We start from the raw sequence: 13,751 nt of genomic DNA, 5'->3' as shown, positions 1-13,751 counted from the left end.
AAGCTGATGAAGATGAAGATGAGGTGAAAGAAGAAGAAATACTGGGGGAGTATGAAGAATGGAGAATGGAGATGGAGATTAGAGAAAGGAATGAGAGTGATTGACTGAAAGAAAAGAAAAGAAAAGAAAAGAAGAATCAGAAACACAGAGAGACAGAGAAACAGAGAAACAGAGGAAATCAGAAGAAGAGAAACAGAGAAAATGGAGGAGATTTGGAGATGGATTTCTTTTGAAAAAAGCAGAACAAAACAAACAGAAAGTCTTTTTGTCTTTTGCTTCTTCCTTCCTTTCTTTTCTCTTTGGAAGGAAGAAGAAAAAGAAAAAAGAAAAAAGAAAAACAAAAAAGTGATGAAAAAGTGCAGCCAAAAAAGAACAAAATGGATAAAAAGTGCATCAAAAAGTCACCACCACAAAAATAATAATTCATTAAAAGCCAGAGACAAAAAAGCAAAAAAGCAAAAAGTGGCAATGCCAGCCCTTTTCTTATGCCCTTTCAAAATCTTCTCTCTCTCTCTCTCTCTCTCTCTTCTTCTTCTCCTTCTTCTTCTCCTTCTTGTTGGTTCTCTTCATTCCATCCTCGACGGGGATGCTCCTCGCACCACGTCGACACATAATTAACTAGACAAGAGAAAAGCGGTGCCTCCTTATTGCCCCTGGACCTTTAATATCTAACCAACTCTACTCGTGCCCCCTAGCTACCTTGTTAAGCCGAGGTTCGTATAGCCTCAGGTCAAGGCTCCTCTGTGACTCGTATTACTGTGTCATATCCTTGCTAGTCTCCATTCTTAAAGTCTGTGCTTTTAAGTCCAGGTTCACAACATGATGGCTGTGCAAATTGCTAACGTGGGAAACTTGTCTTGTCTAAGAGAGAACCCTTAAAGCATTGTGTATATCTGATTCTACCAAGTTTCATACAAAGGTGGTTGGTGACACCACATATATGGCGACGTGGTGTGTCCTCTCATATATGACACTTTATATCTAACTTGACTAGATGTTATTGCTTCTTAATGTCACTTTCACATAGAGTAAGCCCAACATGGGGAAATTTGTTAGATCAATGCATAAGAGCTTATCATAATGTGAATTAGATACATATATATGTGTGTGTGAATTAAGGCGCATTAAGGGTACTTAACAAAATTCTTGTGACTTCCCTAGTTAAGGGTTTGTTCATTTCAATCCTTGAATGTGTTTCCGCAACCTATGCACTTGATGCAACTTTTCAATAGGATTTATGACTTAGATCATGCGTGTATTGCGTGTCATTCTTCTTCACCCAATATCCTTCGAGGAATTATTGTGTTTCACATTAGCATTATTGGGTATATTCCACGCCTCCATTATAAAAGTTGGACTTGAGTCTCATGCGAAAAAAATACATTTTATTTTCCTTGGTTCTCATGTGTTGTAATGTCAAAAACTTGAAGGCGTGTGAATATTGTAATGATTTACATAGCCTTTTGAAGGCCAATCAATTGTTTTAACTCTTGGTCTTTGTGGGAAATGTGGAATTGCCAATGTTGTAGGAGCAAATTTGTGAATTTTGTAGAATACATTGTTCTCAAACTACTATTATGAAGAATTTTTATAATGAGCAGAAAAAAATCAAACCCTTGTTCAAGACCTGACTACAACAATGTTGATGTTGTAAAGTACATCATGTTTTCACATATTTTAATTTTCGTGACATATTACAACAATTGTCTTCTTCTATCGCATTGCGCTTTTGTGTATTGTTGTACATCTCATCCACTTATTCTTGGAGATAGTGCAAGGGTAATAGAAGATATTATTGAAGTAAAGCCAATAACGTGAAAGCACTCTCAACACTTTCAATTGGTGGAATTACAATTGTTGATTTGGATATTTGAACCCATACACACATTGATGGAAAATAGTTTTAGTCATTTCATTTAGCTTATCTCAATCCAAGTTTACTTAGAGATTTCACTAATTGATTACTATGTTTGATTCACGTGTTCAAGAAAAAGGAAAAGTCAAGGAACGGGGGCATCATTCTTGTATAGATGCCCACCATGATTTAATGGAGAAAAAGTAGTCACATAAGACAACATTACTGGGCCAAGGTGTGAATCACTATCAACATGTAGCCAATTTTAAATAATAACAATAAAGCATCAAAAGAAAATGCTCGTAATACCAAAGGACTTTCAAAACATATCAAAAACGTTTTAAGGCAAGATTGATGATATGGAGACACTTAAATATAAAATCCATGCAATGAATGATATATCAAATATAATCATCTTTCGTTCACCTCATTTGGAGCATTGTTGGTTTAATTTACATATACATGTTAATAAGATTCCATGGATGATGTTTGTCATTGGTATCACATGGTGACATGTTTTCATACTAGGACTCTAGTTTACCTCATTGAAAATTTGAAGTATAGAAAACTCTATGGAGTTGACAATCATGTTGTTGATGGCATTTGTATCATGACAATGATATTAAATTGTTTTATAGTCTTGATTTCAAGGAAAGGTTATAAGGACCTCCAAAATTATCACATGGACGGATATAGCATATATAACTTATATCCAAGGTGTGGGACTCTCTCTCTCTCTCTCTCTCTCTCTCTCTCTCTCTATCCTTTTTCTTAATTGTTCAAGTATATACTTTAATTCATGTGTGCTGCTACCTAATGACTTATAATTTTCGTGGGTATAGTTCTACATAAACAAACATCGGTGGTTCAATAATTTATTGCCTCTTGGTTAACTTACATATTAGTCTCATACAAAAGTTTTATTTTCTTGATATCTATTGGTTTTCATGTTTTATAGAGTAGGGTAGGTACCCCTCTTGTTGTTGAATGGAGTCTTTATCTCTTTTTTCAACTTCTAGATTGCACGAGGATTATATCTATTATCAACCTTAACTAGTTTTATTGCAATCTACCATTAAGCTTTGATGTGCTCAATTTATCCTTCTCCAATGGAAGGCTATTTTACATGTAATGTTGTTGTTACTATTTTCCTTCATACAAATGCGTGTTTAGTTAATGAACGAAAGTAAACAAAATTTGACCCCAACCCTTTTTTCATTATGATTTTTATAAATAGCTAAACTAATGATCGTCTACAAGTTCAAGTAGGCACACAACCAAAACTAATTAGGGTTGATACCAACACTTGAGTAGGTTGAGGCCAACACTGATCTAAACTTGGCCCATTCAACTTTGAGGTATTCAAATGCACGAGTAGCGATCACAATTTGTATTCCTACAATGTTGTGTTTACATAGGACCAATCTAACCTACACACTTAGGTTAAACAATTTAGACTTCATTCAAATGAACTTTTTCACAGGGATAATCATTCGGTAATGATGCCTCTTATAGTCCACAGTCTACTACATTGTTTTAGAAAACGTAATTCTAAATATTAATATAGAATAAAGAAATAACTGAGCTCATGTGGTACGATCCAACCTTTTAAGGAAATGTTTAGAGACGGTCTCAAGCCTTGATCCTTGGAGGTTCTTATTCTCATTACTTTTATTGATGATTGTACTCGTGCGGTTTGGATTTATTCTATGAAGAATAAATGTAATATATTACAAGGTTCGTTGAGCTCAAGCTTAACTCAAAAGCTATGTGGCATCATTTAATCATACACCATATGAATTCTTTATTGGAAAGAAACCGAGGGTATTATGATTGCATACTGATGATAAGAAATTAGTTACAACAATTAAAAAAAAGAATGAATTAACGCCACTCATCCTTATCAACTACCCCAAGCATGGACCGTAGCCGAATACAAAACCCCATTGACATTCCATACCACTCAATATAGCCTTGTATCATAACTCCAAATTCAACCATGTTATGTATCCAATACAAGAGCTTTACCTCACCCCTAGAATCTTTGCAGTGTTTTTGAACTGTCATGACTCACATCAAAAGGGGCCAACTAGGCCCCTTTATATAGTTGAACTCCTTAGGCTCCTTATCACCATTGTTCCTTTATCCTTGTGGGTTGATTAAAGTCCTAGGATAATCAAATAGAAGAAAACCAAGTTAGAAGTCGGTTCTAAGGCTATGAAAGCCAAAGTGATTAGTTGTGTTTGGCGTTACAAGGTCATATCAATACATATAAAGCATGATTAATGGTTTAAGGCTTCTCATAAACGCACGGCCTTGATTTTGAACAAACTTTGTCAACGACAACAAAAATCCTACGGTTAGAACTTTACTTGCTCATGCACCTTGCCAAAAATTGAATGTTCCAAATGGATGTGATAAAATGCTTTCCCAAGTGTACGTCGAATGAAGGAGTTTCGTGGAACAAGTGAAAGAGTTTGAGTGTAAAACTAAAGCCGTATACATTTGTAAGCTTTAAAATACATCATATGTCTTGGTACAAAAGATTCATAATATATTTGAAACATGTTAGTTTTGTGGTTTGGAAGTGATGAGATGCAATGATAATATTTTTCATTGTCGCTGAAATAAGCATATGTCGGACATGCTTGATGAGTTCAAAATATCAAATGGTAATTATGTAATGACTTGTATGAAAGAAAAAGACTATGCCTTAAAATATTCGATTATTATATACTTGCCCATTACAAAACCATACATGCTTTTACAATACCATAATTGATTTTCTTGCCCATCACAAGACCATACATGTTTTTACATTACCATAATCGATTTTCTTGGCCATCACAAGGCCATACATGCTTTTACAAGGAGCATCATTAACAAATTTATGCATAAGCTAAAAATTTCTCATTTTCTATCATGTTTTAATTTTGGCCAATAAAAATTTGTGGCTTATTATATGTTTTGTGATGCAAATTGGATTGGAGACTCTCAAACAAGACATATAAGTGGATTATGTTATTAATTTAGAAGCAATGTTGTTTAATGGACATCAAGAAGGCATCCAAAGATAACCCTCAACACAATTGAGGTAGAGTATCAAACAATAACTAGAAATGTTTTAAGAAATTTAGATGAAATAAATATTTCAACCTATCAATGTCAAAATAAAAAGGTCTGACAACCATATATGTATTGTGTCAATGTTAGTTCAACCATCCCAATAGACAATCCAACGTTTCATGCTAGAACAAAACACATTGAATTTGTTATTTCTTTGTGAGAATGTTTCTCAAGAGACAATGTATGTCAATAATGTCAAAAAAACTAAAGTTCAAGTTGTGATCATATTCATAAACAACATTGTTAAAGAAGCAACCTTGGAGTGCAAAATGCCAATATGAGCAATGGTTAAGCAAGCAAGCACAATATGATATATATAACCAAAATGTTGTAGAGGCATGTGAGGTTTCATCTTGCAACCTCCACAAGTAAAAAACATGTGTTGCTCATTGATATTTGGATAAGTAAGTAGTAATCTAATTATTGTTATTTATGATAAAAACGAAAAGAAACCTTTATTGTTCCTCTTACATTGATGGGTATATATTTCTATTTCTATTGATGGATTTATATATAAGCGACCTTTTATAGTCTTTATGTAAAAATCTCTCCTAAGTAATGGGAACGTAGCACCTTTTTTGGAAAAAAAAAGAAAAAAATATTTCTATTCACATATCCATTAGTTTGTGATCCACTTTCAATACTACCAAGCTTCACATTTTGTATTGATGCAATGTAGTGACTCGTGAACATTCTACAAATGAAGGCTAGGTCAATTTTTTACTCAAACATTCCTTAGGGCACTCTTTTGACCCATGACATGTTCATATCTTTGTGTTCATGACAATAAAACAATCATGGTCATAATTTCACTTAGGCTCTTTATCGACCCATTCGCCTTGTGCATGTTTATTTATGTTTACAACAATGAACCAATCGTGATCACAATTTTACCTAGGCACACTATTAGCCCATTCGACTCCAATTCATCCAAATGATCATTTGTTTCATTGTGATCCAACTAACGAACGCAATTTTGTATAGAAGTACTCTTTGGAGACGCTCATGCAGCTCATTCAACTTTGATGAATCCAGATGATCATTCGTTTAAAAAGGAATTGGTAACAAGTATGGAAGTTAACTCGTGTGCTATCTTCAAGCGAGTTATTGTCGTCCCCATTCAAAATGTACATTCATGTATGAATCGACATCACACTTTGATGAACTCATCTTTGCGTGGAGGTTAAATTCCACACTAGCATGATCGCACTCTTAACATGTCAGTATGCCACAGGACCATCCTCCAGGTACAACGTGCAAGAGTTTTCTCCTCCCACTATACAATACGAACACCTTCGAAAAGGACAAGCTCTTGTGAAGCTCACTCATTGAGCCCTAAGTTCGTCATGTATAAATACTTGGGCTGGGGGGGGGGGGGCTTCACATTAGACCTATTTACATCGCAAGTAACAATCGTGACCACATGGTGAACTACAACGAGCATTGGTCGGCCAGACGTATGGTCCATTTGGTATCGATGAATCGGGGAGATCATTTTCCATTTACAATTGGAACTAGACCAAGAGCAAGCAGTTGATCATATCGATGGGTGAGCCCAACATACACACACACTCTCTCTTTCTCTCTCTCTCTCTCTCTCTAACACACACACCTCTCTCTCTCTCTCTCTCTCTCACACACACACACACACACACACGCTTGTGATCGATCGTCTCTAAATAGATAATGCAGATTTCTTTTTCCTCTCTCTATTATTAACATTATATTAATATATATACAGACACACACACGCACACATATGTATATATAAATATTCTAAATTATTTTCCTCTCTCTTGGCTCGTCCCGGAGCACGCCATGGCTTCTCCCCTGTTGCTTCAGCATTCCTTCCTCAACAGACACACCAAGTCTTCTTCTGCGCATCGCAGCCACGTCCGCTTTCCTATGCGCACTCCCCAGGTACAAAAGGAATCTCTCTCTCTCTCTCTCTCTCTGTGTTGTGCATAGATAAGTTCGTTTAGGATGCGTTAGGAGTTAGGACTGGGTTCATGTATTGATACTTTAGGGTTATGGTTCAGTCTATGCATTGGGCTTTTAGGGCTAGGGTGCATGAATTGAGATTTTTCGATTAGGATTAGATGCGTGCATTGAAGGTTTAGGGCTAGGGCTAGGTGCATGTAATGAGAGTTTAGGGTCTAATCCTACATCAGATTGATCCTTACGCCTGATGCTCAATGAAGTTAGGGTAAATTAGCATTTAGGATTGGGTTTTAGATTGTTTCAGGTTAGCTCAATATGCGGTGTTAGCTTAGCGTTTAGTCCCTGGTGCCATGTGAGGCAGCTATGCTCAAGGGATATATGGTTTAGGGCTAGATGTTGGGTCCTAGGTGAGAGGATGACATACTCAAGGCGATGCAAAGACCCGGTGATTGATGATGCCTCGTAACCACTCATTGATGCTAGTTGATAATCAGTGCCACGATCAATACTTTCTATGTCACTTCTTTCAAGGTGCCTTTTCATAGCTCTAGTTTATTCTGGGGGTTTCAGTTCCACATTGTGCAAAGAAAAGCTATCATATAAAATAAGATCATGACGCTTCTTTTTGGGTGCTATAGATTTCTTAACTAAAAGATAACATATGAAATCTTTGGGGTGTCTTCTTTATGCCAGAGTTTTGGCCTCTTCACTAGATGTTACTGTAGTGTTTCCTTTGTGAATCATTGTTGGTTGCTGGTATTAATATATTAGAGCTCATTTTTTGTGCCTTTCTCTTAGCTTTTGCACATAAAAAATGTACTTTTGAAGGGAAATTGTGATTTACTTTTGACTTCTTTTGCTAGGTGTTCATAGAATCTATCAATGTGGATTGTGGTATTACTCAAGAGTTCAGGATAGAGCTCAGTCATTATGTCTAGCTCTGTGGTTTTATATAAATAAGAACTGTCATATGGAACCAAGTTGACTTTTTTCACATCTCATAGGCCACATAATCTCCTCCCCTTTCTGATGCTAATGTAACATTACTTGGTGTATGTAGAGTGTCGTATTATTCATACTAGAGCTCACTCATTATGCTTATAAGGGTTTAGGATTAAGTTTTGGAGGAGGCATGCATGTATGGCAGTTTTATAAATGACTGCCATGAAAATGTTGACATTTTTGGCGTCACATTGCCTATTGTTTCATGGTATGAGAGAGCCTTGCAAGATGTTTATGTGGTTTGAACTTGGTTTACATTTGATTATATAAATGCTATCCTAGATGGCAGTGGCGCCTCTGAGAAATCGGACAAGCAGAGAATGCTTCCTGTATCTAGTTTTTTTCCCTCTTAGTACGGCATTGCTTGCTGGCTACAGAAAGACCAAGAGTGAAGGCGGGAGTTGAGCTTCCAATCTATGGGTTACAGGCAAAACGCTTGAATAACTAGGGTAAACCTCTTGTAAAAGTAATGCAATGAAGGGTAATTAGATGTAAAATGAAGAAATTTCGATTATGTTTTGAATAACATGCTTGGTTTTGAATGTAATGTTGTCATTGAACATTGAGAAATTGATTCATTTCTTTAAACTGCAAGGTCTGGAGCAATTTAGTGAACTAATGGTCAAGCTCAACTTGATTATCTTTTCCCAGTGTGCATTCTGGTTGGATGATGTTGGAAGTGTTTGATTGATTGGACATCTCCTTTACCCCATCATTTAGCTTGGCTTTCCATTTCCAATGTATTGCACAGCTAATAGGTATAGCTGATATTGCATTTATGCAGTACATTAAAATTTTAGTGATTGGAAGTGGTTTAAGACTTAAGTTTAAAGACTACCTCAATGTAAAATAGTTGGTTAGAACAAGGCATGCCTTTTACATAAGTGGGCCATGATGATATTACCGAATTGTGTGGTGATGTGCAAGAGCACAACATATTATTATCTGATTTCTATCTAAGGTTTTGATTCAATGATCCTGTCCACACATTTCATTCTATTTTGTATATCCACCCTGTTGACTTGGCTTCCAATTAGGATCTTCTAAAGCTAATGATTTTATAGAAGAGATCCATGCTAATGATTGTAATTGTTCAAGAGGTCTGATTTTGGGTTAAATGGATAAAATATTAGTTCAGCCTTTTATAGGTGTAGGTGATTTCTTAGGCTGCGACGAGGTATGCAAACTTCATGTCCTCAACATGTTGTGAAGCAGTAGTAACATTGTGAGGCTGTTTAAAAGGATCACATTCCTTGGATCTTATTGTCCTATAAACAAACATTCATAAAAAAAACTCTATATAAACTTCCTTGAAATTTGGCATTCATTGTTGGAATCAGGATTCATTGGGAAATGACATTTTTTGGATATATTATTCAGGTTCTATGGAAGCAAATGCCATCCTTAAGAAAAGAAAAACTTTGCCTCAGTTTTGGCATGTACAAAATAAGGCATTATATGCAAAGATCTGATTCTGTAATATCAAATCCCATTAAAGCTTCAGAGAGTGGTTATGAAAAGGAAGAGTCTAGTAGAGTGGATCAATGTCTTGAGGAGTCCACTTTAGTTGGTGAAGATGCTGCCGTCTTTAAGCTCAGCAGTCAGAAGTTGTCCTCCTGGATATATTTTACTATTGTTCTTGGTGTTGTTCTGACTATCTTAAACTTTATTTGGATCGATCCAAGAACTGGCTATGGGAATGCTTTCATTCAAGCAATATCATCGTTATCCGATAACCATGAGGTATGTCAGAATAGTGTTTGTGAAATAATTTGCTTAATCGTAACGCTACTTCTAAAATGATCAAATTGTGTTGCACATGAGATCATTTGCTTAATTGTAACACGTACTTCTAAAATGAGCAAATTGTGTTGCACATGAGTTTCGATCATGTAGCAAAGCTCTTTTCGGTTGCCCCACCCTCAGAATGTTGATTCCATGTGCCCTATGCTGTATGATTATGTTATCATAATTATTCATGGAATTATGGGTGGTGTGAGGACAGAAGCATCTAATTTAATTAATTGAACTTTTTAAACTAGTGATTATGGGAAGATTTGGCTAATCCAAATGACAACCTTTTGTGATATCGTAACCCAAAATGTACGATACTCAAAATGATAATCTTTGACTTAATTTGTACTATATCGTATGCCATTTTCCTATTTTTGTAGTTTTTTAAGTGTTCTGGTACTCTGTTTTGCAGTTTGTAATGTTGATGATTCTTTTAGTCTTCGCCATTGTCCACAGTGGCCTGGCTAGTTTTCGTGACATTGGGGAGAAATTCATCGGTGAACGAGCTTTTCGAGTTCTTTTTGCGGGCATTTCCTTGCCTCTTGCTGTCTCGGCAGTGGTATATACCATAAAAAATGCATATTTGTACAAAAATTCAAGTTGTTTCTCAAGCATATGTGCATTCAGAAGAAAATTCACAGGCTCATGTTTTTTGTAGCTTTCTTTTGTTGTAACAGTACTGAAGTTGCTTCACAGGTATATTTCATTGATCATAGGTATGATGGTGTTCAGCTATGGCAAGTGCAAGGCATAACCGGCATGCACGAATTTGTATGGTTCACATCATTCATCTCTTTCTTCTTTCTCTATCCATCTACATTCAACTTGCTAGAGGTAGCTGCCGTGGACAAGCCGAAGATGCACATGTATGAGACCGGTATCATGAGGATTACAAGACATCCTCAGGCAAGTAAAGAAAACCATAAACTCTCATATTTCAAATTCTAAGCGTTTAATCTTCATCCCAAATGCTAGTGTGTGGATAAATTTGTGAACATAAATTGTTTTGGTCTCCGAAATGGAGAACTCTCCACCAAGAATATATGTGAACATTTGATTAAGAATTGCCTTATTTGAACGATGGCAATCCTAAACTCTAAATTCTAAACACCAAGTGAAGAGCAACCCTACGCAAAGAAATTATGGGCAATTACAACTGGCATTGCCTTATCGGAAGAATGTAAAGGCTTAAAACTGAACCCTAAAATGTAAATGCCAAAATATAAACCCCAAAATCTAAAACCTAAACTCTGAAGCCTGAAGCCTGAAAGCCTAAAACCCCAAACTTCAATATTTCAAATTCTAAACATTTCGACTTCAAAGAATGTGAATTACCAAGCCTTCACATAGGTAGTGAAGTCTGTGAAATGAAGAAACGATCATTTGAACATACATTGTCTTAATAAGACTTGGGTTTTTAAATGCAGATGGTGGGTCAATTTCTCTGGTGCCTTGCGCACACACTCTGGATTGGGAATTCCTTCATGTTGACTGCCTCGTTTGGCCTTCTAGCACATCATCTTTTTGGAGTGTGGAATGGTGACCGAAGGCTTGGTATTCGATATGGTGATGCTTTTGATATCGTTAAGGCACGGACGAGCATTGTACCTTTTGCGGCTATCTTAGATGGCCGGCAACAATTGCCAAAGGACTACTATAAGGAGTTTTTGAGGTTGCCTTACTTCACCATCTTTTTCTTGACCGTGGGTGCCTATTTTGCACATCCTCTCCTTCAGGCAGGCAGTTATCAACTTAATTGGTAGATAAAGAATTCTTTGAAGAAGTTAAAGCCCACACTGTATTTGTAAGAAAACCTTGAAATATGGTGAAAAGTTATCCCATTGTAGCTATGGTACTTTATATTGGAATCATTTCTTGAAAGTTAACTCCAAGTGCTTCTACATTGAGTGTTACTGTGAAAGTGCAATCATTCCTCCTTTGCGTAAGCTTTAACTTACTCCTTCAATAGCTATGGGTCCTATGCATGACACATGGCACGTCCAAGAGGTTCTTGGGCCAACTTCCCCCGTGGGACTCATGGGCCCTAATTTGGATTTCTTACAACACAACCTTTTATTAACTCTCTAAACTACCTTTAGGATTAGGTGTCCTCCCATAGGAAATATCTTATCCTTATGAGCATGTGCATTAGGATATGCATTATGTGATTTAAATTATCATCCTTAAATATTGTTCCCAATAATTAGCTCGTTAAGAAAGGCTAGGAGTGCGTAAAATAAGTGAAAATATGAATTGGAAGAAAAGTTGGAAGAAAAATAAGATTGTTCAAGATGAAAACAAAATACACCTAGCTTAGTAGAGAAATTATTTGACATTACCATCACATCCTAATGCATTACTATTGGTTTACAAGATTCATCATAGGTTCCAAAGTATGAACGAAAGCAAGATACAACAATATATAAGCTATCTACGAAACCACCTATGATGTCCACATTCGATCCTATTATATGTTTATATAATGTCCATTATTACTATTGAGACTATAGAACTAAAAAGTAAACTTAGTGCGCGGGGTGTAAAATATAAAAAAAGATATGAAAATTGAATATAGCACTTTCAATTTTTGAGAAATTCCTATGGAAAGGATTTGCAACAATGCTGATTCATAAAGATAAATATGGGAATACTGGATGTTGCATATTGTATTTCATAAGCAACCAATCACTTTTTCTTTACTAGGGATTCACATATGTGCATCAAAAACATGCTTCAACTTTTAGGCATATTGTTCAACATAAGAGAGAGAAAGCACGAGTTACCATAAACCTGATCACCACATTGAGTAAATTAGAAAAAAACATGTATAAAATCTATCAAGATTGTGCATGTGTGTGTGTGTGTGTGCGAGCACCTGCACGTGCATGTACATAATTCAAGATAAGCATCAGAAGCTCTGTCACCTCTTAAAATTTTGTGGCGAGGACCAAATATGTCAAAAATCATTCTCCCTTACCTTCATCAAAGGCTTGTAATGATTTGCAATGTGGAAAAGCAACAAAATGTTTACGAGGCTTCGTGTAGCCTCATGCAAAAATGGCACAAAAGCGTAAAAGCAAAGGTAAATGATTGTTACAATTGTAAACATTTATGAAATTCCAATAAGTTTTGCACGTTTGAGTATTGTGGCTATTCTTGGTCCCTGAACATTGAGGGATGAGAAAAAATGGAGAATGATACATTATGTTGTTGTGGCTTGCACTTGATACGATGTACCATAACTCGACTTATGTTCCAATCCATTCTTTAAGCTATCATCCCACACAAAAAGGAAGGAAAGCAACAAGATAATGGACACCTTCTTTCTTTTTAACTTTTCTCTTTGTAAGGTGAGAAAATAATAGGCAACAAAGACAATGGGCAAAAAAAGTGTTAAAGTAAAGACATATTGGCAAAAAAGCTAAGCTACAAAATCCACTAATCTTATTTTGAGAAGATTTCGCTAGGAAAGGTGTGATAGTGTACTCATAGTCCTGTTATTCAGAAGCAATTGATCGTCATCCTAGGCATTATCTTTTTATAAAGCTCTCTCTCAATGGACCCCAACTAGTGGATTGGTACACCCGAGAGGAAACCGTTGCTATTGATGGAGCCCATGTGTTTCTAACTAGTACACAAAATAGTAGCTAATTTGGCTCTCGATGGGCCCTGCCCCAAAGAAGAGTGTAGAGAGAGCATTGTAGATTTATGTAGCCATCCCTTGTCCGAACACGTCCTTTTCATGGGCTCACTAAATTTACAACATGGTAATAAACCCATAGCTATATACATGAAAAGATGACTCTAGAAACGAATAGATAGAGCCACCACATATACACATGTGTGTGTGTGTGTGGTGTTGGTTATGTTGCCATATATGCCAATTTAGAGTTGTCGATCTTGTTTGCGGAGGTATGGACGAAAATGCTCCATTGGATCGGCAAAAGGCGAAGGTTTGTTGGAGTGGAGTGGAATTAGAAGGGAGAAATATATATGGAGTAAGGAGCAATTCATGCCTTTCAAGACACAAAAT

At 36.2% G+C, this 13,751-nt stretch overlaps 1 protein-coding gene across 2 annotated transcripts; it reads left to right on the top strand.

Annotated features, from left to right (window-relative positions):
- Positions 1 to 6,764: 6,764 nt before the first annotated feature.
- On the top strand, positions 6,765 to 11,610 carry LOC147847500 (15-cis-zeta-carotene isomerase, chloroplastic-like). 2 transcript variants are annotated; one of them, XM_087339107.1, is made up of 6 exons: positions 6,787 to 6,901; positions 8,520 to 8,682; positions 9,305 to 9,667; positions 10,131 to 10,277; positions 10,415 to 10,624; positions 11,146 to 11,610. In XM_087339107.1, the coding sequence occupies exons 3-6, from the start codon at positions 9,320 to 9,322 to the stop codon at positions 11,479 to 11,481; spliced, it is 1,041 nt and encodes a 346-aa protein (XP_087195233.1). In that variant the 5' UTR covers positions 6,787 to 6,901; positions 8,520 to 8,682; positions 9,305 to 9,319; the 3' UTR covers positions 11,482 to 11,610. The 2 variants fall into 2 exon arrangements, with proteins under 2 accessions (XP_087195232.1, XP_087195233.1); XM_087339106.1 differs by lacking the exon at positions 8,520 to 8,682 and having other exon boundaries at positions 6,765 to 6,901.
- The last annotated feature ends 2,141 nt before the right edge of the window (positions 11,611 to 13,751 follow it).

Source organism: Azolla caroliniana, unplaced genomic scaffold, assembly GCF_043228905.1.
Source record: "Azolla caroliniana isolate FFs.n. ecotype wild unplaced genomic scaffold, voAzoCaro1.0.p SCAF_932, whole genome shotgun sequence".
Lineage (NCBI taxonomy): Eukaryota > Viridiplantae > Streptophyta > Polypodiopsida > Salviniales > Salviniaceae > Azolla > Azolla caroliniana.
The sequence above is the reverse complement of the archived record's forward strand: the minus strand, read 5'-3'. Positions and strand labels throughout refer to the sequence as shown.